The sequence below is a fragment of the Macaca nemestrina genome, chromosome 11 (genome assembly GCF_043159975.1).
Source record: "Macaca nemestrina isolate mMacNem1 chromosome 11, mMacNem.hap1, whole genome shotgun sequence".
NCBI lineage: Eukaryota > Metazoa > Chordata > Mammalia > Primates > Cercopithecidae > Macaca > Macaca nemestrina.
This window is the reverse complement of record NC_092135.1, coordinates 69825720-69850657: the sequence shown is the minus strand read 5'-3', so window position 1 is coordinate 69850657 and position 24938 is coordinate 69825720. Positions and strand designations below refer to the sequence as shown.

Below are 24938 nucleotides of genomic sequence, written 5' to 3'. Positions count from 1 at the left end.
CTCAAGGATACTCTGTACCCTCAACTTTAATTTCTATCAATCTAAGATGGAATGGGTATCCTTTTGTTATTTTTATTTGTATTTGTTGTGAGTACTGAAATACTGGACATTTTCCTGATAAAATTTATCTTATGAAGAAAATTTTATTCATTAAAAAATTCTTTTTTTTTTTTTTTTGAGACGGAGTCTCACTCTGTCACCCAGGCTGGAGTCAGCTCACTGCAAGCTCTGCCTCCCAGGTTCATGCTATTCTCCTGCCTCAGCCTCCCGAGTAGCTGGGACCACAGGCGCCCGCCACCTCGCCCAGCTAGTTTTTTGTATTTTTTAGTAGAGACGGAGTTTCACCGTGTTAGCCAGGATGGTCTCCATCTCCTGACCTCGTGATCTGCCCACCTCGGCCTCCCAAAGTGCTGGGATTACAGGCTTGAGCCACCGCGCCAGGCTGAACAATTCTTAAGCAATTGAAGAATAAAAAGATAAATTGCAGGGCTGGGCGCAGTGGCTCACACCTGTAATCCCAGCACTTTGGGAGGCTGAGGCAGGCAGACCACTTGAGGTCAGGAGTTCAAGACCAGCCTAACCAACATGGTGAAACCCCGTCTCTACTAAAATATAAAAATTAGCCAGGCATGGTGGTGGGTCCCTATAATCCCAACTACTCTGGAGGCTGAAGCATGAGAATCGCTTGAGCCTGGGAGGAGAAGGTTGCATTGAGCTGAGATTGCACCACTGCACTCCAGCCTGGGTGACCAAGAGAGACTCTGTCTCGGGGGGTTGGGGGGGGGGAAGATAAATTGTAGATGAAAAATTTCTAACACTGTCCTCACAGACCAGGTCATTCCCTGCATGCCAAAGTATCACCAGCAGATTACTAATTTACAGAAGAAAAGGTATATTTTCACTGTAGAGATCTGGTAGTCACCTACTTTCCAAATGATCTAACTTAGCATCGTTCATTGTGGGACAGAACATTATGTGCCTCCTGATTCAATGCAATATGAAGTACAGTCATCCCTCAGTATACTCAAGAGACTGGCTCCAGGACCCCTGACTGTACCAAAATCCATGATACTCAAGTCCTGTAGTTCTGTCTGGTGTCCCAAACACTGTATTTTCTATCTGCATTTGATAGAAAAAAAAAATCCGTGTGTAAGTGGACCCACACAATTCAAAGCAGTGTTGTTCAAGGACCAACTGTATGCTGCATCACCCATGAAGTTTTCTCACCAAAATTTTTTATTTTAAATCTAATCAAGCTTTTTACCTTCCAATTTGCCGGAAATACAGAGGATAGAGGAGGAAGTTAAACTAACATCAAAAGGAAATATACAAATCCAGAATGTAGATTTATCTAATAGTTCTGTGCAATGACTTTACTCTCCCAAATAAATTAATATCATGTAGGGGAAAAGTTGCATGTGGACGGAAAGGGACTGCTCTGCATTAAAAGAGATTATTTAAGAAACATTATGACCAAATGCAGTACATAATCCCTTACTGGATCCTTGTTTAAGTAATTTTTTTTATTTTTATTTTTTTTTTTGAGACAGGGTCTCCTTGTCACCCAGGCTGGAGTGCAGTGGCACAATCACAGCTCCCTGCAACCTTGAACTCCTGGGCTCAAAAGATCTTCCAGCCTCAGCCTTTCACATAGCTGAGACTACAAGCGCAAACCACCATGAACAACTAATTTTTTAAAGTTTTTATAGAGATGGGGGTCTTACTTTGTTGCCCAGGCTCGTATCCAATTTCTGGGCTCAAGCCATCCTCCCACTTCAGCCTCCCAAAGTGCTGGAATTATAGGTGTGAGCCACTATGCCTGGCCTAATTTTTTAAAAAGCTATTAAAGTGTTTTGATGGCAACCAGGGAAACCAGAAATTACACAGTATTGAAAAAAATTACCATTAATTTTCTTAAGTGTGATAACAGTATTATGGGTATATACATATGAATGTCCATATATTAGGAGATACACTATAGGAAAGTGTCGTGATATTTAGATACCTCCTGTCAAATAATTCAGCAAAAATACACACATACTAAAGCAAATATGGCAAAATGTTAACTGTTGAATCAAGGTGTTAAATATACATGAGTATTGTTTTATTCTCTCAATTGTTCTGTGTTTAAAATTTTTCATAACAAAATTTAAAGAAAAAAAAGAGGTCTAGGAATGCAGCCAAATGTTAAGATTTGAAAAAGCAGAGTGATGGGATCACAGACATTGCTTAGTTTCCTTTTTTTTTTTGAGACAGATTCTCTCTCTGTCGCCCAAGCGGGGGAGTGCAATGGCATGATCTTGGCTTACTGCAACCTCCTCCACCTCCCGGGTTCAAGCGATTTTCTTGCCTCAGCCTCCCGAGTAGCTGGGATTACAGGCACCCACCACCCAAAAATTAGTGCCCAGCTAATTTTTGCATTTTTAGTAGAGATGGGGTTTCGCCATGTTGGCCAGGCTGGTTTCAAACTCCTGAGGTGATCCGCCCGCCTCAGCCTCCCAAAGTGCTGCGATTACAGGCAAAGTCACCGTGCCCAGCCAGCACTGTATTTTTTTTATGCCTGTAATCGTTAAAAAAAAATAGTCAAGTATGTCCAGACTCATTAACCTAAAAATTCACAACTACTACATCTCTAGTGTTTGAAAATGTTTGGAAATATCTAGAAATTCTGAAAAATTAATTTTCAAATATAATATGTATATTACATGACATTTTGGTAGTGATGGGTAAAAAGACACAAAGAACAAGTAATGAGTAAGAAAAGTTATCTTAAGCCTACTTATGATAATTATTTCTAAAATTCAGATTGGCCTTCTTCTGATGCCCGTCATCCAAATTAGTGAGTTTTAATATTTTAATATTTAATAATAAAAAATTAGGTCCACAGAAGACAGGAACTAAAAGTTGGTATTTAGCGGATTTAAGGTTCAATCAGTGTGACATATATATATGTTACTTGAGAACATGTATATAATGTGAACTTTCTCTAGGATATCAGAAACATTAAATATTTTCAAGTCTTTATAAGGCAGTTATGGCAGCACAGCAAACAAGCAACCCAAATGTCACAGGTGAATGATTAAATAAATTACAGTAAATACATGAAATGGCTTACATAATTATTAAACATGTTATCATGACAAACAGAAAAATGTTCACAATGCAAAGTGAACAGAACATGATATGGTAACCTCGATTTTATAAAAGAGAAACAATAGAAATGAATATATAATAAAAAATACTAGAAGAAAATAACCCAAATTATAATACAGAAGTAGGTATTTTGAGTGATGAATTATGGATAATTTTTATTTCATAAACTTCTATGTACTTTCCAAATTTTCTGCAAAATATGTATTACCCCGATACCCAGAAAAAATAAACAGTATAAAAAACTGAAACAATTCAAAATAAGTACTAAAAACCTATGTCACAGCTGGGCACAGTGGCTCACGCCTGTAATCCCAGCACTTTGGGAGGCTGAGGCAGGTGGATCACCTGAGGTCAGGAGTTCGAGACCAGCCTGGCCAACATGGTGAAGCCCCGTCTCTATTAAAATTACAAAACTTAGCTGGGTGTGGTGGTGTGCACCTGTAATCCCAGCTACTCGGGAGGCTGAACTAGGAGAATCGCTTGAACCCAGGAGGCAGAGGTTGTAGTGAGCCAAGATCAGGCCACTGCACTCCAGCCTGGGCGACAGAGCAAGACTCCATCTCAAAAAACAAAAACAAAAACAAATCTATGTCACTCACGCTTTTGTAGAAAAATGGAAGCTTGGTCTAGAATACTAAATGGCACCTTATTGCTCTATAGGAGGGGTCCCCAAACCCCATATATCGGTTTGTGGCCTGTTAAGAACCAGGCTGAACAGCAGGAAATGAGTAGTGGGTAACCTAGAAAAGCTTCATCTGTACTTAGTTGTTCCCCACTGCTTGCACTACTGCCTGAGTGCCACCTCCTATCAGATCAGCGGTGGCATTAGATTCTCATAGGAGCAAAAACCCTATTGAGAACTGCACATACAAGGGATCTAGGTTGAATGCTCCTTATGAGAATCTAATGCCCGATGATCTGAGGTGGAGCTGAGGCAGTGATACCAGCACTAGGGAGGGGATGCAAATACAGATTAATGTTAGCAGAGAGGTTTGACTGCATAGAGACCATAATAAATCAATTGCTTGCAGACTCATATGAAAACCCTATCAGCCCAGCCTGGCCAACAAGGAGAAACCCCGTCACTACTAAAAATACAAAACTTAGCCGGCCGTGGTGGCGCACACCTGTCATCACAGCTACTCCGGAGGCTGAGGCAGAAGAATCACTTGAACCCAGGAGGTGGAGGTTGGAGTGAGCCAAGATCGCGCCACTGCACTCCAGCCGGGGCAACACAGCGAGACTCCGTCTCAAAAACAAAAACAAAAACAACAAAAAAACCCACCAACCATATCAGTGAGTAGTGAGTGGCTAGTGACAATTAAGCTGCATCTGGTGGCAGGCTTTATAGTGGCAAGTGAATTCATGCAGTTCCATTGTACAGCTGCATCTAGTGGCAGGCTTTAAGTCAGAATCCAACATTTATTTTAGTCCCCATGTTGCCAACCCATTATTTTATTTGCCACTTCCATCTGTGACTCTTTCTCACACTGTACACTTGTCTCAGTCACAGTTTTGGTTAAGTCTTTTTGCTAACCCTAGCCAAAATGAGTAAAAAACAAATGTCACTGGAGAGCTTCTCTGAAAAAGGGGAAAGACCCAATGATGAGACAGCAGAAGACTCTAAGACTGCCAACAAAAATAAAGCTGCATGTAAAATACCAAGAGTCCTACTTAAATTATGGGTTCACTGTGACAGGTGATTCACATTCTCCAAGCTCTCTTTGTATAGTACATGTTGACCAGCTATCCAACAAAGCCACGAAACCTTCAAGAACATGAAGAATAGAAGCAATTTACTGAAGGCCACCACTTTGTCAAATGTGTCTGCACTGAGAGCATCATTCTCAATGGCTAACCACATTGCTAAAACTAAGAAGCCCTTTACTACTGGTGAAGAGTTGATCCTGCCTGCTGCTAAGGACATTTGTCATGAACTTTTAGGAGAGGCTCCAGTTCAAAAGGTGGCACATGTTCCTCCTTAGGCTCATACCATAACTAGAAGAATTGATGAAATAGCAGGGGATGCTGAGGCACAATTGTTAGAGAGGGGTGAGTCACCGTGGTGTACAACCCAGGCTGACGAGTCTACCAATGTGGACAACACGGCAACAACGCTTGTTTTTGTGCAATATATTTCAGGAGGATGTGCATGAGGATACGTTATGTATACTTCTTTTGCCAACCAATACCACACTGCAGAACTATTGAAGTCTTTGAATGATTACGTATCAGGAAAACTGAATTGGTCATTTTGTGTTGGTATATGCATGGACGAAGCGGCTGCCATGACTGAACAGCTTTCTGGTTTCATTATTCAGGTCAAAGAGGTCACCTTGACCGGACGCAGTGGCTCATGCCTGTGATCCCAGCACTTTGGGAGGCTGAGGTGTGAGGATCGCTTGAGTCCAAGAGTTTGAGACCAGCCTGGGCAACACAGTGATACCCTTTCCTCTACAAATAATAAAAAATTAGCTGGGTGTGGTGGCATGTGCCTGTAGTCCCGGGCAGAACTGCTTGAGCTCAGAAAGTTGAGGCCACAGTGAGCCATAACTGTGCCACAGCACACAGCTTGTGCAATAAAATGAGACTCTGTCTTAAAAAAAAAAAAAAAGAAAAGAAAAAGAAGTCGCTTCCAAATGTGAATCTATGCACTATTTCATCCATTGAGTAATGCTGGCTAGCTAAAAAATGTCACCTGAACTTAACATTTTGCAGGATGTAATTAAAATTATAAACCACATTAAAGTATATGCCCTTACCTCACACCTGTTCACACCACTCCGTGAGGAGATGGGCACAGAGCACAGAGCACACATATTTTCTCTTATACACAGAAGTGAGATAGCTTTCTAAAGGTAGATCACTGGCTAAAGTTTTTGAGTTACAACAGCCGCTCCAGAGATTTCTTTTAGAAAAACAGTCACCACGGGCAGCACATTTCAGTGACATAGAATGGGTCACAAAACTTGCTTATTTTTGCGACATATTCAACCTGCTTAACAAACTTGATCTATCACTTCAAGGGAGAACAACAATTGTGTTCAAGTTGGCAGATAAAGTGACTGCATTCAAAGCCAAAGTGGAAGTATGAGGGTGACAAGTGAACACTGGGATTGTTGACATGTTTCAAACATTAGCAGAGATTTTGAAAGGCCCTGGCTCACAGGGTCCTCTTACTCCCAGCTGGTGCACAATCACCTATCTCAGCTTTCAAAAGAGTTTGAGCATTATTTCCCAACCACAAAAGAACCCTGAACTGGGAAGGAATGGATCCGTGACCCATTTTTGAATAAGTCAAGTGAATCGACTTTGTCCGTGCTGGAACAGGGTCAACTGCTTGAGACTGCAAATGAAGGTGGCCTTAAAAGTGCGTTTGAAGCCGGGTGTGGTGGCTCACATCTGTAATCCCAGCACTCTAGAAGGCCGAGGCAGGCGAACTGCTTGAGCCCAGTGGTTCAAGACCAGCCTGAGCAACATGGCGAAACCCCGTCTCTACTAAAATTATAAAATTTAGTGGGGTTTGGCGGTATGCGCCTGTAGTCCCAGCTACTTGGGAGGCTGAGGCATGAGAATCGCTTGAATCCAGGAAGTGGAGGTTGCAGTGAGCTGAGATCGTGCCACTGCAATCCAGTGTGGACAACAGAGTGAGACCTGTCTCAAAAAAAAAAAGTATTCAGACAACTTCAAATCTCCTTATGTTCTGAATTAAAATCAAGGCAGAACATCCTGAGATTGCCACAAAAGTACTGAAAAGCCTGCTTCCATTTCCAACATCTTATCTTCGTGAGGTAGGGTTTTCTGCAATGACAGCAACCAAAACGAGATTACAGAGTAGACTGGACATAAGCAAAACACTTCAGGTGTCACTGTATCCATCACCCCCAGATGGGACTGTCTAGTTGCAGGAAAACAAGCTCAGGGTTTCCACTGATTCCACACTGAGGTGTATAATAATTTCATTATAATTACAATGTAATAATAGAAAAAGTGCACAATGAATGTAATGCACTTGAATCATCCCAAAACCATTACCCCTAAGCACCCCCTCCCTGGTCTGAAGAAAAATTGTCTTCCACTAAACTGGTCCCTGGTGCCAAAAAAGTTGGGGACTGCTGCTATATAGAACATAGGGCCTGCAATGATTCTTCCTTTTGAATATATTTACTGTTGCTTCTTTCTTTCTTTTGTAGAGACAGAGTCTTGCTATGTTGCCCAGTCTGGTTTTGAACTCCTCCATCCTCAAGCAATCTTCCTGCCTTGGCCTCTCGAAGTGCTGGGATTTTAAGTGTGAGCCACCGTGCCTGCCCTGCCCTATTGCTTCTACTCTTAGATATGGTTCCTTTAAAGAGAGAGAATCAGTAGACAGATAGATAGATGGGGTCTTGCTCCCTTGCCCAGGCTGGAGGGCAGTGTGCAATCAAAGCTAACTGCAGCCTTGATCTCCTGCGCTTAAGCCTCCCAAGTAGCTAAGACAATAAGTGTGTGCCACACACTTGGCTAATTGTTTAATTTTTTTAAGAGACAAAGTCTCGCTATGTTGCTTAGGCTGGCCTCAAACTCCTGGCCTCAAGCGATCCTCCTCCTTCAGCCACCCTTTTTCCTACAGCTCAGTTACTATAATTATCCATCATGCTACTGCTATTTCAGGGTTACTAATGACTTTATTGTACAATTAGTGATGTTTTGCTTTTCTTCACTCTCGTTGAACTCCATAACAGTGGATGTTATTAAACTCTTTTTCTACCTAAAATATTATTATTCCTTTCTCACTTATATACTATCCTGATTTACTTCCTTGTTCTTCTGACTTAACCTGGTTTATTTAGCTTCCACTTCCTTAGATAATAGGCATTTTCCAAGACTTGGCCCTTGGTCTGCCCTTCTTTCAGTGTGTTTCTTTAAGAGTTCATCTTTTTTCCTGGCTTCAACTACCAGCAGCAACAGTACCACCAGAGCCAGCTTTCTCCTCCAATCTTTGTGTCTCTGTCAGTGGCACCACCTTTTACAGGCATGAACCACCATGTATGGCGATAAGTTCATATACTTCCTAGTTCTCAGAATCACTTCAGTAGTTTCTGGAGAGGCAAGATGTATGGAAGAAGATATAGTCTACATGTCTTATTAACCAAAAGTAAAATTAAGAAATCACCAAGGCACATTATTTTAATCAATTTTTAACGCTTGTTTAATAAACACATAAGAGTTCAAGACCAGCTTCGGCAACAGGGCAAAACTCCATCTCTACAAAAAATATAAAAATTTGCTGGGCATGGTGGCACACACCTGTAGTCCCAGCTACTTGGGAGGCTGAGGTGGAAGGATCACTTGAGCCTGGGAGACAGAGTTTGCAATGAGCCGAGATCACACCATTGCACTCCAGTCTGGGCAACAGAGCCAGACCCTATCTCAAATAAATAAATAAATACTTAAGTATTTAACACATTTAATATATATGATCTATCAACAGGTGCTCATAATGCAGACATAAATGGATTCTGGCCCCCACAGGGCATAGTATCTAATTGTATTCCGGACTATATCTAAGTTTATTCATAATCCTGTGTTCTTTAAATAACTGAAATCTTAGCGTACTGCCCGATACATCCTTTCCTAGCCATGCTGAATTGAAAAACAAGCTTAATTATATAATTTTAAAACATAAGGGTGGCCCCAGTGTGCTGGCAACATTCCCATCAGCACAATCAATCTGCAAGATGAGGTATCTCAACATTAAATATTCCTTGGAGATGCCATAATTAATCCCATCACACTCTTTATTCCCATTAACAGCAGCCCAATTCTTAAAAATTCCCTTATCACTGGGATTCTCATCCCTATACAGTAGTATAAAACTACTCATCTAATTTCCCACCCCTTCCCAACTCATTGTGACCACTGTGAAACTCAGAAGTCAGTTACCACCAAAATTCTCCATAACCCCAACCTCTTTATCAAATGCTCTCCTATCCTGTGCTAACAGTTCTTTGGCACACATGGGTCTCCCCTAAGGATGCTCCTCTCTTACAGACCTCTCAGGTAGTGGTTGTTTTCTCTATCTTCATACTGCTAGAACAAGGTATCCTCCTTGCTCATTGCTGGTTTCAGACTAATGTCTCTCTCCCCACACCCTAAGAACAAACTGCTTTGAAGCTCATGCTCCATCTCTCTCCCTCATTCTTTGAATAATTTAGCTCCAGGCTCACTGCTGCACTTTCCAACACTACGACTGCCTTAAATCTTGGTAACTTCAAAATTAATGAAAATCAATCTTCCAATCCAGCCTTGGAGCTCCTTGATTCCTCCCCAAGAATTTTGTCTTTACTGTACCTTAGCCACTTATTCTCATGTTGTGCCCTAGCCTTTATTTATCATTGTTTACAATTACACCCCCTTAATCTCTATTTCAAACATTGTACTATCTTACCATCACCATTTATCTTCCTACCTCACTCTCTATACCCCCAATTCTTTTGTTTGTTTTTGTTTTTTGAGACAGGTTCTGGCTGTGTCACCCAGGCTGGAGTGTGGTGGCACAGTCAGTCACAGCTCACTGCAACCTCAACCTCCTGGGCTGAGGTGATCCTCCTGCCTCAGCCTCCTGAGTAGCTGGGACCACAAGCATGCACCACCACTCCCGGCTAATATTTTTTATAGAAATGGGGTCTCCCTATGTTGCCCAAGCTGGTCTCAAACTCCTGGGCTAAAGTGATCCTCCTGTCTCGGCCTCCCAAAGTGCTGGCATTACAAGCATGAACTACCACACCCGACCATATCCCAATTCTAACAATTCTTAAACCCCCACCAAGACTTAAAATGAATTTTTTCTTTCTTTTTTTTTTGAGACGGAGTTTCGCTCTTGTTGTCCAGGCTGGAATGCAATGGCACAATCTCAGCTCACAGCAACCTCAGCCTCCGAGGTTCAAGCGATTCTCCTGCCTCAGCCTCCCAAGTAGCTGGGATTACAGGCATGTGCCACCACGCCTAGCTAATTTTTTTATCTTCAGTAGAGATGGGGTTTCACCATGTTGGCCAGGCTGGTCTCGAACTTCTGACCTCGTGATCCACCTGCCTCAGCCCCCCAAAGTGCTGGGATTACAGGCATGGGCCACGGTGCCTGGCCACAATGAATTGATTTGAACATAATTTCACTGTCCCTCTTCTACTTCATATCTTCATTTTCCTCCCTTTCCAGTGCAGAATTCCACAGCCCATCAATATTATCACTCCATCCTAAACATCCTCAATCCCTTGCCCTTAATTTTTTTTATAGCAGACTGGTTAAAAAAAAAAAAACCCACTCTAGGCTGGGCGCGGTGGCTCACGCCTGTAATCCCAGCAATTTGGGAGGCCGAGATGGGTGGATCACTTGAGGTCAGGAGTTTGAGACCAACCTGGCCAACAAGGCGAAACCCTGCCTCTACTAAAAATACAAAAATTAACCGGGCGTGGTGGTGGGTGCCTGTAATCCCAAATACTTGGAAGGCTGAGGCAGGAGAATCGCTTGAACTCCGGAGGCGGAGGTTGCAGTGAGCCGAGATCGTGCCATTGCACTCCAGCCTGGATGACAAGACCAAAATTCCGTCTCAAAAAAAAAAAACAAAACCTACTCTAGTCGAATTTGACTATATGTCTATTCTTTGTGGCACACTTTCATCTGGACATGACTGACCTCACTTTATATTCATGAGAACTTGAAGTGGGCCCTTAGTGCTACCTGACAATTGTAACAGTTCTCAAGTCTACTCACTCCTCCCACTCACCTAGATGACTATTTCCTCAAACCTCCAATGCCTTCTTCTATAAGCACATTCTGCACAGATGACCTTGCTTCCTATCTCACTTAGGAAACAGAAGCATTCAGAAAGAAACTGCACAAAATGCTTCCTCTACACCGTCTAGCTTACTGCAGCAATTCCTGTATACTCTCCTTCATCTTGTTATGGTAGAAATTCTCCATGCTCCTATCTAAGGCTAATCCTTCCATTGATTAATAAAATACTTCCCCCTCTTACATTGTCAAGGATATTACTCAACAAATACTCCCCTTCTCTGATACTCCCAGAAATACTCCTATATAATCTCCCTCTTCTCTGATAGATCATTGGCATCAGCATATAAACATGCTTTTATTTCTCACAGGTTTAAAACATTCTCATTTCTGGCCGGGCGCGGTGGCTCAAGCCTGTAATCCCAGCACTTTGGGAGGCCGAGGCGGGTGGATCACGAGGTCAGGAGATCGAGACTATCCTGGCTAACACGGTGAAACCCCGTCTCTACTAAAAATACAAAAAAATTAGCCGGGCGTGGTAGCGGGCGCCTGTAGTCCCAGCTACTTGGGAGGCTGAGTCGGGAGAATGGCGTGAACCCAGGGGGCGGAGCTTGCAGTGAGCCGAGATCGCGCCACTGCACTCCAGCCTGGGAGACACAGCGAGACTCCGTCTCAAAAAAAAAAAAAAAAAATTCTCATTTCTATATTAATATCTAACAAAGTAGACTTAAATATAAAGCAAGATGGGTTAAAGAGGGGACAGAGATAAAGATGAAACATTTTATAATGAGTAAGGTCATTTCATCAAGAAGACATAGGAAGTCTAAATCTGTATGTACCTAATATCAGAGCTGCAAATACATCAAGCAAAAATTAATGACTGAAGACACAGACAATCCACAATTCCAGCTGGAGATTTCAACAGTTCTCTCAATTGTCATAATTGCTAGAAAGACAGTAAAAATATAAAAGACTTTAATACTATTATGTCAATTTACACTTATAGAACACTACATAAAACTGCAGAATATAAATTATTTTTCAGTGCACCTAGAACACTGACCAAACAGATCCTATATGATGAGCTATAAAACAAGGCTCAATGAATTTAAAAGGACTGAAATAAGACTATATTGTCTGACCTTGACAGAATTAATTCAGAAATCAGTGACACTAAGACAGCTAGAAAAGTCCCAAATATTTGGAAATTAAGCAACACTCTTCTATATAACTCATGGGTCAAAAAAGAAGTCACAAGGGAAATTAAAAATATTTTGAATTGATCTATAATAAAAATAGAACATAACAGAATTGGTGGGATGCAACTATATCAATATTTAGCAGTAAATTGTTTTTTCTTTTTTTTTGAGATGGAGTCTTGCTTTGTCACCCAGGCTGGAGTGCAGTGACGCAATCTTAGCTCACTGCAACTAGAGGTAAATTTATTAACATTAATGCTAGTATTAGAAAAGGAAAGTTTAAAGTTTATATAGACATCTACTTTAAAAAGAAAGATCTTAAAAAGAGCAAATTAGACTAGGTAAGGTGGCTCATGCCTACAATCCTAACACTTTGGGAGGCCAAGGCAGGAGGATCACTTGAGCCTAGGAGTTTGAGACCACCCTGAGCAACATAGTGAGACTCCATCTCTACAAAAAAAAAAAAAAAATATATATATATATATATATATATATATATATATATATATAGCTGAGTGTGGTGGTGTACACCTGTAGTCCCAGCTACTTGGAAGGCTGAGGTGAGAGGGTCACTTGAGCCAGGAGGTTGAGGCTACAGTGAGTCATGATCACACCACTGCACTCTAGCCTGGGCAACAGAGCAAAACCTTGTCTCAAAAGGAGGGAAAAAAAATTAACCCAAAGTCAGAAGAATGAAAGATTAAGAAAACAGATAAATAACAGACAAAGGCAATTGCTGAAAAGATCACTAAGACTGATAAACTTGTAGGGAGACATTAAAAGAGATAAAGAATTACCGATATCCCCAAGAAGGGATTATAGATTCTAGAGTCACTTATTTTATTTTATTTTGTTTTTTGAGACAGCGTCTGGCTATGTCACCCAGACTGGAGTGCAGTGGGGTGATCCTAGCTCACTATAACCTCCACTCCACCTCTCTGGCTCAAGTGATCCTCTCACCTCAGCCTCCCAAGTAGCTGGGACTACAGGTGCACACAACCATGCTTGGCTAATTTTAAAATTTTATTTTATCGACAAGGTCTCATTATATTGCCCAGGCTGGCCTTGAACTTTTGGGCTCAAGCAATCCTTCTGCCTTGGCCTCCCAAAGATCTGGGATTACATGTCTGAGCCACTGCACCTGGCTCTACAGTCATTTAGATGGTAACAGGGCAATACTGTAAACGACTTTCTGCCAAGAAAGTTAGATAAAATAGAGAAATGCTTTCAAAGACAAAAATTACCAAAACTGACATAAGAAACAGAAAATCAGAATAGTATTAAATCTATTTATTGGATTTATAGTTTAAAATCTTCAAAAAAAAGGCACATAAAACTTCACTGGTGAATACTACTGAACGTTTAAAGGAATAATGCAGTCTTATACAAATTCTTCCAGAAGACAGAGAAGAAACAGTTCCTAACTCATTTTATGAGGCCAGGAAACCTTGATACCAAAATCGAACAAAGATGTATGAATAAAGAAATCATCACCTGTCATGAACAAGGGAGTCTTAACAAAACATCGCCAAGTCAAATCCAGCAAGGCAGAAAAAGGATAATATACTGGCATGCAAGGCTAATTTAACACTTAAAATCTCATCAATGTAATTCACATTATCAGAATTAAAGGAGAAAAATCTTATGATTATCTTGATAAAGAAAAAGCATTAGAATGTAACACTTTCATAATAAAAACTCTCACCAAACTAGGAATAGAAGGAAACTTCCTCAACCTGATAAAGGGAACATATGAAAAACCTATAGCTAACATCATAGTGAATGGTGAAAGGCTCAAAATTTTCCTACTTAAATTGGGAATAAGGCAAGGATGTCTGTTCTATCACTTCCATTTGACATTACAATAGAGGTTCTGGCCAGTGCAATAAATATGGCAAGAAAATGAAACATAGGTGGCTCTCCATATATGCAGGTTCCACATCCACTGATTCAACCAATTATGGATTAATATGAGATTGGTTGAAACCTCAAATACAGAATCTGCAGATACAAAGAGCTGACTGTACTATATGGCTATATTTTTCCCCCCTGAGACAAAGTCTTGCTTTGTCACCCAGGTTGGAGTGCAGTGGCACAATCTCAGCTCACTGCAACCTCCACCTCCTGGGCTCCACAGATTCTCCTGCCTCAGCTTCCCAAGTAGCTGGGATTACAGGTGTGTGCCATCATGCCCAGCTAATTTTTGTATTTTCAGTAGAGGCAGGGTTTCACCATGTTGACCAGGCTTGTCTTCTCGAACTCCTGACCTCGTGATCCACCTGCCTCAGCCTCCCAAAGTGCTGGTATTACAGGCATGAGCCACCGCGCCCAGCTATATGGCTATCTATCTATCAAGACAGGTTCTCACTCTGTCACTCACACTGGAGAGCAGTGGCACAATCACAGCTCACTGCAGCCTGGAACTCTCGGGCTCAGGCAGATCCTCCCACCTCAACCTTCTGAGTAGCTGGACTACAGACACACACCACCATGCCTGGCTAATACTTGTATTTTTTGTAGAGATGGGGTTCTGCCATGTTGCTCAGGCTGGTCTCAAACTCCTGGGCTCAAGCAATCTACCTGCCTCAACCTCCCAAAGTGCTAGATTACAGATGTGATCCACCATGCCCAGCCACACTATGGCATTTTGTATAATGGACCAGAGCATCGGCAGATTTTGGTATCCACAGGGGATCCTGGAACCAAATCCCTGAAGATACCAATGGACAACTGTATAAGACAAAGAAAAACTGTAATTTTCTTCATTAACAGGTAATGTGTGTGTGCAGGAAATCTGAAATAATCTACACTTAAAAAAAATACTACAGCTGGGTGTGGTGGCTTATACCTGCAACCCTAGCACTTTGGGAAGCTGAGGCAAGAGGATTGCTTGAGCCCAGGAGTTCAAGACCAGCATGGGCAACATAGTGAGGCCCCGTCTCTAGGAAAAAAATTTAAAAAAAAAAAAAAAATTGCCAGGCATGGTGGCATGCACCTGCAGTCCCAGCTACTCAGGAGGCTGAGGTGGATCGCTTCAGCCTGGGAAGTCAAGGCTATGGTGAGCCACAACCATGCCACTGTACTCCAGGCTTGGTAATGGAGAGAGACACTCTCTCAGAAAAAGCCCAGAATACAAAACACTATAATAAGTGAATTCAGCAAGGTTGCAGGATACAAAACAATTACACAAACTGTGCCATTATGTGTGCATGTATATGTACATGCACACACATAAAACAAGCAATTGGAAGAGAAAATTTTGAAAGTATATTATTTTTAGGTCAGGCACAGTGGCTCACATCTGTAATAGTACTTTGGGAGGCCGAGGTGGGCAGATCATTCGAATCCAGAGTTCAAGACCAGTCTGGGTAACATGGCGAAACCCTGTCTCTACAAATAAATACAAAAGTTAGCCAGGCATGGTGGTGTATGCCAAGTTTTAGCTACTCAGGAAGCTGTGGTAAGAGGATCACTTGGGCCCGGAGGCAGAGGTTGCAGTGAGTGGAGATCGTTCTACTGCGCTTCATTCTGGGTGGCAAAGTGAGAACATGTCACACACAAAAAATTAAAAAGTATACCATTTTTAAGAGCATCAACAATCAAAAGATGTAGATTTACTCAGATAAATGTAACAAAATACACGCAAGACTGAAAACCCGAAACATTTCTAGAATACAGAAATATGTCATGTTCATATACTGGAAGGCTCAATGTTATTAAGATAGCAATTCTCCCCACTAAAAAAATTCATTTTTAGATTCAATGTAACCTTAACTAAGTCAGAACTTTTTAAATAGAAATTAACCACCTGATTCCAAAATGTATACAGAAATAAGGTCAAGAATAATCAAAACAATCTTGAAAAAATAAAGATGTGGGACTCACACTACCAGGACTCACTAGAAAGTTACACTAATCCAGACAGTACGATATTGGCAGAAAAACAGACAATGGATGAGAAAAGTCCAGATGCAGATCCACACGTGGAAGTTCAATTTATTTTTGTTAAAGCACCAAGGCATTCACACAAATTATACTGAAACAAGTGGATATCCACATGGAAAAACAAACCTTAATCCCCGTCCTCATATTGAACATGAAAAATAACATGAGATGAATCATGGACATAATTTTAATAAGCTAAAACTAAAAACCTTCCAGAAGAAAACATTAAGAGAGCTTCATTATCTCCTTGGGGTAGACAAAGATATTAGGTATGAACCAGAAAACACTAATAGAAATTTTTAAAATTAATAAACTGGACATGATTAAAACTAAAAACTTCTGGTTATCAAAAAAAAGTTTAGAATATGAACAGGCAAGCCACAAACTGAGAGAAAAATGTGCACAAAACATGTAATCTGCATAAAGGACTCATCCAGAATATGTAGGTAAATACAACTAATAACAAAAAGACAAATAACCTAATTTTTTTTTTTTTTTTTTGAGATGGAGTCTCACTCTGTCGCCCAGGCTGGAGTGCAGCGGAGTGATCTTGGCTCATGCAAGTTCTGCCTCCCGGGTTCATGCCATTCTCCTGCCTCAGCCTCCCAAGTAGCTGGGACTACAGGCACCCGCCACCACGCCCAGCTAATTTTTTGTATTTTTAGTAGAGACGGGGTTTCACTGTGTCAGCCAGGATAGTCTTGATCTGACCTCGTGATCCGCCTGCCTCGGCCTCACAATGTGCTGGGATTACAGGTGTGTAATCCTGCGCCCGGCCCCCAATTTTAAAATGGGCAAAAGATGTGAATACATGAGTCCAAAAGGAGACAGTCAATAACCACATTAAAAAAAAATCCTTAATAGCATTAGTTATCAGGGAAAGGTAAATTAAAATCTATTTAAACTTTACAACCACTATGAAGTACTACTAACAAAGAAATACTACTACATACCCAGAAGAATGCCTAAAACTTAAAAAACTGACAACATCAAATGTTGGTGAGAATATGTAATAACCAAAATTCTAATACACAGTTGATGTGAGTATAAAAGTACTTGGAAGTCAGTATGGCAAGTATCCCCTAAAGTTAAACATACAAATACCCTACTGACCCAGCAAATCCACAGCTAGGAATTTATCCAAAATAAAATCATATGTCCACAAAAAAACTCATACAGTAACAGCCAAAAACTAGAAACAACCCAAATATCTATTAGCTGGTGAATAATGATGTATCCAACAACAGAACAGTATTCAGCAATAAAAAGGAGTGAACTGCTGGGCACAGTGGCTCACGCCTGTAATCCCAGCACTTTGGGAGGTCGAGGCAGGTGATCATGAGGTCAGGAATTTGAGACCAGCCTGGCCAACATAGTGAAACCCCGTCTCTACTAAAAATACAAAAGAATTAGCCAGGCATGGTGGCGGGCGCCTGTAATCCCAGCTACTCCAGAGGCTGAGGCAGGAGAATCGCTTGAACCCAGAAGGTAGAGATTATAGTGAGCCGCAATCATGCCACTGTACTCTCAGGCAACAGCGTAAGACTCCGTCTCAAAAAAAAAAAAAAAAAAAATATTGGGGAATGAACTACTGGTACAGACAACATATGATGTACCTCATAAAAATTATGCTTAATGAAACAAGCCAGTCACAAAGCCAGTATATATGGTATAATTCCATTTATATAAAGTGCTAGAACATGGAAAGCTAATTTTGGACAAAGAAATGAGACTGTAGTCACCTTGCAGGTGGCAGGGACAGAATGGTAAGGAACAAAGTTCTATCTCCTAAGCCTGCTCTCATTAATGTTAGAGCAATACTAACAGCAATGAGTTCATCTAGCACCTAGATCTTGGCTTCAGCACCCAGATCTTGGCTTTTAAATACCATTTCCTGTGGATGGGTGTGATGGCTCATGCCTGTAATCCCAGCACTTTGGGAGGCCAAGGTGGGCAGATCACCTGAGGTCAGGAGTTCGGGACCAGTCTGGCCAACATGCTTAAACCCTGTCTCTACTAAAAATACAAAAATCAGCTGGGTGTGGTGGCAGGCACCTGTAATCCCAGCTACTTGGGAGGCGGAGGCACGAGAACCAGTTAAACCCAGGAGGCAGAGGTTTCAGTGAGCCAAGACCGCATCACTGCACTCCAGCCTGGGTGACAAGAGTGAGACTCCATCTCAAAATAAAAAACCATTTCCGGGCTGGGCACGGTGGCTCACGTCTGTAATCCCTCCACTTTGGGAGGCCGAGGTGGGTGGATCATGAAGTCAGAAGATCGAGACCATCCTGGCTAACACAGTGAAATTCCGTCTCTATTGAAAATACAAAAAATTAGTCGGGCGCGGTGGTGGGCACCTGTAGTCCCAGCTACTTGGGAGGCTGAGGCAGGAGAATGGCGTGAACCCAGGAGGCGGAGCTTGCAGTGAGCCGAGATCGCGCCACTGCACTCCAGCCTGGGCTACAGAGCGAGACTCCATCTCAAAAAAAACAAAAACAAAAACAAAAACAAAAACAAAACCATTTCTTGACTGGGTGCAGTGGCTCACGCCTGTAATTCCAGCACTCTGGGAGACCGAGGCAGGCGGATCACTTGGTCAGTTTGAGACAACCAACATGGCGAAACCTCATCTCTACGAAAAACACAAAAAAATTACCTGGGCCTGGTAAGCACATGCCTATAATCCCAGCTACTAGAGAGGCTAAGGCACAAGAATTACTTGAATCCGGGAGGCAGAGGTTACAGTGAGCCAAGATCGCACCACTGCACTCCACCTCGGCGACTGAGTGAGACTCTCTCTCTAAAATAAAATAAAATGACATTTCCTACTAAAAGAAACTAGGGATCCTTGGAGAAATGGCTGATTCCAAGGCTGGGACAGAGATAACAGATGACAGGATGTTCCAAGGTAATCAAGGTATCAAAGAATGAAGTAATCGCAAAATGAGGGGATATGTAAAAAATACAGAGATCCCAGCAACCACGTCGTCACTCTGCTCAGCCCTTATCAAGTATTTTCTATATGTCAAGGAGTTTAAACACTTTACTGGCATTTAACTCCATATTTAATCTTTGTAACTACTGTGAAGTACTATTAACAATGAGGAAATTCAGGCATAGAAAGTAATGCAACCAGGAATCATGAGCATATATTATTTTTCACTTGTTCTAAGTTTAAAATTTTAGCAAATTTAGAGCTGTGCCACAATCTAACTTTCAAACATTTCCATCATTCCCAAAAGAAACATCAGGCCCATTTGTAGTTACTCTGTGCTCCTACCTCTAGCCCCAGGCAACCACTACTTTCTGTCTCTATGGATTTGTCTTTTCTGAACATTTCATACAAACAGAATTACTTAATATATAGTGTTTTTGTTTAGTTTCTTTCACTTAGCACAATCTTTTTAAGGTTCATTGCAATAGGTATCAGAATTTCATTCCTTCTTGTTGTCAAATACTATTCCGTAGTATAGCTATACTATATCCATTTACCAGCTGATATATATCTAGGTTTTTTACATTTTTTGGCTATTGTGAATAATGCGGCTATGAACATTCATGTACAAGTTTTTGCGTGAACTACATTTTCATTTCTCTACCGTAGACAGATACCTGGCAGTACAACTCCTGGGTCATATAATTCATCTATGTTTAACTTCTTAAGAAACTGTCAAACCAGGAGGGGTGCTGTGGCTCACAGCTATAATCTCAACACTTAGGGAGGCCAAGCCAGGGGACTGCTTGAAGCCAAGAGTTCAAGATCAGCCTGGACACACAGAAACGTAAGGTCCATCTCTATGAAAAAATTTATAAGTGGTGGCTCATGCCTGTAATCCCAGCACTTTGGGAGGCCGAGGTGGACGGATCACCAGAGGTTGGGAGTTCGAGATCAGCCTGACCAACATGAAGAAACCCTGTCTCTACTAAAAATACAAAAAATTAGCCGGGCATGGTGGTGCATGCCAGTAATCCCAGCTACTTGGAAGGCTGAGGCAGGAAAATCACTAGAACCCAGGAGATGGAGGTTGCGGTGAGCTGGGATTGCACCACTGCACTCCAGCCTGAGCAACAAGAGCGAAACTCCATCTCAAAAAAAAAAAAAAAAAAAAAAATTTATAAAAGTTAGCCAGGCTTGGGTGGTGCACACCTATGGTCTCCCAGCTACTTGGCAGACTGAGGGAGAAGGATTGCCTGATGCCAGGGGTTGGAGGTGGCAGTGAGCTATGACCATGCCATGGCACTACAGCCTGGGTGATAGAGTGAGACCCTGTCTCTTTAAAAAAGAAAGAAAGAAAAAAAGGGGGGGAGGGGAGGAAAGGAAAGAAGAGAAGGAAAGAAAATAAAAAAGACAAAGAAAAGAGCCAAACTGTTTTCCCAAGTAGTTGTATCACTTTACATTCCCACCAGCAATATACAAGTGTTTTTTCCTACATCCTCACCAATGTTTGCTATTGTTTATTATTCTTACAGGCAAAAACGTTAAAAATATTTTTAAGAAGCTGAAACTATACATACTTACTACTTTTTGCCCCACCGTCTTTCCTTTTTACATAAAATTCTGTCACCTTTCAAACGTCTACCCCTTCCATGACATAAATCAAGACTGAATAAAATCTGAGTATGTTCAATAAATGCAGAAAACTATACATTTGCATAAATAACTGCTCTTAAATTTTACTTCAAATTTAAAATGAAAGATTATATATACACACACAGTATGTACATAATATTACTTAGAAATGGCATACATACCTAATTTTAGTTCAATTGCTGTGTTGGTGTTACATTTGTACTCTGCCAGTTTCTTCTCCACTGCACTCTTATATTCTACCAAAAATTTCTCCATAGCACCAAATCCTAAGAGAAAAGGTTTTTAAAACGTTTAATTGGAAGTGATTTAAATCGTCCAACTTACAATAGGGTTATTAGAAGTGGAATAGGGGTATGATTTAAAACATGCTGACAGATCATAAAAGCACAAGTCATTCTCCACATACTCTTAAATAAATGTATTAAGAATGCCAGCCGGGCACGGTGGCTCACACCTGTAATACCAGCACTTTGGGAGGCCGAGACGGGTGGATCATGAGGTCAGGAGTTCATGGTCAGCCTGGCCAAGATAGTGAAACCCGTCTCTACCAAAAATACAAAAATTAGCCAGGCACGGTGGCAGGTGCCTGTAATCCCAGCTACTTGGGAGGCTGAGGCAGGAGAATCTCTTGAACCCGGGAGGCAGAGGCTGCAGTGAGCTGAGATCACGCCACTGCCCTCTAGCCTGGGCGACAGAGCAAGATTCCGTCTCAAAAAAAAAAAAAAAGGTGCCTCATTACAAAACAGAAAAAGAAATCACTTTTGAGATACAAGTTTATAAACTAGGCATACTTAATATAAATGAATAAACCTGAAAATTAACATGATAGATTACTAACATTTCTGAACATTTACTAATACAAATAATCTGCTAAGATTTATACCTAAGTCGTCTTTTTCATTATAAGATGTAAAAAGCAAAATGAGAATGTCCTCTGATAATTATGACAGAATTTCATTTTAAGTATTGGAAAAAGTCTACCAGAGTGCTTCAGATAAGGAAATGATAATGCATGGAATGTCTCAAGAAGAATACACAAATATCTGGTAACCACAGTTACCCTAGGTAAGAAAGAAGGAAGAGGAACAGGGGCACAAAGAAAACATCTTTCCACTGTATTAAATATTTAAAAATCATGTGTGCCTAAAGTCATAAACTGTGAGCTACTGGCACAATAAAGTAGTTTTACTACAAAGTGGTTACTCAATAATATATATAATAAATAACACTAGAAGATATCACTATCAAAAGAAACTTTCAAGGTAACAAATCTCCTGACAAAATGAATATAAAGATTAGTAAAAATGGGCCGGGCGCGGTGGCTCACGCCTGTAATTTCAGCACTTTGGGAGGCCAAGGCAGGGGGATCACGAGGTCGAGATGGAGATCATCCTTGCCAACATGGTGAAACCCCATCTCCACTAAAAATACAAAAATTAGCTGGACGTGGTGGTGCGCGCCTGTAGTCCCAGCTACTCCAGAGGCTGAGGCAGAAGAATTGCTTGAATCTGGAAGGCAAAGGTTGAGGAGATCGCACCACTGTTCTCCAGTCTGGTGACAGAGCAAGACTCAGAGTCTCCGAAAAAAAAAAAAAATTAGTAAAATTTCAGGCAGAAAAAAGCCATAAGCAAAAAGTAAAAATGGGTACAATGATGTGCTAGATGTGCTATGAACTTCAATAAGGGGTTAAAACACACACACAGAAAATGGGAGACTTGAAGCAGTATAGATTAATAGTTTGGAGTCAGAATTTCTGGATTCTGACTATTTCACACACTTACTGAGCTAGTGAGCTCAGTGAACTAGAGTACATTACTTAATCCCGCTGACCCTAATCTACAGAACTAAGATTACAGAATTTACTTCGAGGAATGTAAGCAACAAAATTTAACCTGCGAAATCATATATTAGCTTAATCCGCACAATTCTGTAAGTAGGTATTATATCAACTCCACTTTATATTCAGAAGTTCAGGCTTAGAAAGAGGTTGAGTTGAAGGGCATCCAACTACTAAATGATGGGCCCCAAATTCGAATTTAGATGTAATTCTTAACGTATGTCCTCCCTCTTCTGTTGTACTTCAAGATCCTACAATTTCTATCTGGTAGAAAAGTCCTCCTTTGAACATCTCTAGAGCTCACACAACAGCTCATCTATCCCACATATCCATAAAAATGGAGACTACGAGGAATGCCCTGTAAAGAGATGATAAAAGCAACAGAGGCCAGCGAAGTGGCCCAATCCTGTAATTCTAACACTGTGAGAAGCAGAGGCGAGAGGATGGCTTGAGGCCAAGAGTTCCAGACCAGCCTGACGCAATACAGCCAGATCCCGTCTCTAAAAGGTTTTTAAAAAGTGTTTTTTTTAGCCGAATGTTGTGGTGCATGCCTGTAGTCCTAGCTACTCGGGAGGCTGAGGCAAGAGGATAGCTTGAGCGTAGAAGGAGTTGGAGGCTGCCGGGAACTATGATTGTTGCACTCCAGACTGGGCGACAGAGAGAGAGACCCTGTCTCAGGAAAAAGAAACTGTCCATAACTTCAAAAGATAAGTAATCGAAAAAAATAATCACACCAAAACAGCCTTAATACACGTATAAAGTAATAGCAATTATACATTATTAAATGTTGTAAGTTGAAGGGACGCTAGAATGTACTCAAGAGAATTGTATTATAGTAGTCCAACCCTAAAAGAGAAGGGAGGAGTTCAGGAACAAAGTCTTTCTCAAAAGGCATCTAAATACGATCCTCGGAATACTAAAGTGTGAGAGATTAAGGAGACGATTATGAAGTCAGTCGAGATCCAAGTGGGAGCGCTAGAGCAGGGCAAGTCAGCAATGCGCTAGCTCAGAAGTTGACTGTATTGGAAGGTAGACGGAGACCTGGAAGAGGAGGAGATCTGAGCATTAAAATCAGCTGGCGGGAACAGGACCAGATCTACAAGATCTGAAGCAAGCAGCAGTGGACAAAAGGAATGGGAAGAGAAACAGGCCCCAAGGCATGTGGCATTTTACAAGCTCAAATCTTGACGCTTTCCCCCGGCCTCTTCGGCCCTCGGTAGGGGTCGGGGTGCTCGCAAAAGGCGCAGAACCCCAAGCAGCTGGGGGCGGGGGCGCGGACCGCGGCCAACAGGGAGCTGCTGGGCTGAGAGTTCCGCGCTTCCGGTCCCAAGCAGGCCTTCTGGAACCCAGGCTACAGCCCGAAAGTTCCAGGCGGGCATTGTCACCACCGTCTCAGCGTTCTATCCCAGATCTGGCCGCCTCCTCCCCTTGGTAAACTTTTCCCGGGAACTTACCCGCCATTTCCGAGCTACGAGCACCCGCGGCTGAGGAAGGACGAATCAACCCGCGCGCTCCCGGGCCGGAAGTGACCGCACAGTCTGACACATTGTCCCCGCCCACTCCCAGCGTGACGTTAGCCAATTAAAGGAGGCGTGTCCAGGAGCCCGGCGGCGGAAGCGCCTCAGGAGGCGGGGCTAACGCGGAGAAGTCTGCACGGGCCGTTAGCTGTGCGAATTGCCTAGCCAGTGCAAATGCTGTCGGCCGCTTTGCAGGCCTGAAGTGGAGAAGGAGGCCGCAAATGAACCTTCGCGGTTGAGATGCTCTCCGGCCCTAGGAAAGTTTCTCTGGGGTTGATTTGATCAATACAGACAGTTTACGCCTGTTTTCCTTACCCGTCCCTGAGATGTTTTGGAGACTGGCTGAAAATCTTTCCTCTTGGCCTGGACAGTGCATCCAAACACTTGAGACCTGTGGGCAATTTTACCCTAGGTAAGATTTTACCTAGGGTAAAATGTAGAGGTTGAGTCTCAGTTTCGGAAGAAGTTTTCACTTATTTTCCTCCTTTGTTTCTCATTTTGCTGTAAACTTTAACATCTTTTTTCCTTTCTCCCCTGTTTTTAACGTATACAGTATGATATTTAGGTACTCTGCTTTCACTCTTCAGGTTAGTAGGCAATCATTTAACGCGGAAAAATCGTTACCTAGGCCAGGCGCGGTGGCTCACGCTTGTAATCCCAACACTTTGGGAGGCCGAGGCAGGTAGATTGCCTGAGGTCAGGAGTTCGAGACCAGCGTAGCCAACATAGTGAAACCCCGTCTCTACTAAAAATACAAAAATTAGCCAAGCATGGTGGCGGGCGCCTGTAATCCCAGCTACACGGGAGGCTGAGGCAGGAGAATCGCTCGAACCCTGGAGGCAGAAGTTGCAGTGAGCCGAAATTGCGCCACTACACTCCAGCCTGGGAGACAGTGAGACTCCGTCTCAAAAATAAATAAATAAAT

The 24938-nt window shown here is 41.9% G+C and overlaps 2 protein-coding genes across 4 annotated transcripts in view; one reads left to right on the top strand and one right to left on the bottom strand.

Annotated features, from left to right (window-relative positions):
• LOC105483239 (histone acetyltransferase 1) overlaps positions 1–24043 on the bottom strand; it is a 67895-nt gene extending 43852 nt beyond the window's left edge. Inside the window, exons 1-2 of one of the 2 annotated variants that reach the window (XM_071072936.1) lie at positions 23951–24043; positions 20821–20925 (exon numbers count right to left, since the gene is read on the bottom strand). In XM_071072936.1, the coding sequence (XP_070929037.1) occupies positions 20821–20925; positions 23951–23957 (112 nt within the window). In that variant the 5' untranslated portion in view covers positions 23958–24043. Of the gene's footprint in view, positions 1–20820; positions 20926–23537; positions 23671–23950 lie in introns of those variants that run through there. The other variant, XM_071072935.1, reaches the window with a different exon arrangement.
• Positions 1–24938, top strand: part of LOC105483242 (solute carrier family 25 member 12) — a 227773-nt gene that overhangs the window by 59145 nt on the left and 143690 nt on the right. The gene's annotated exons all lie outside the window — the stretch shown is intronic.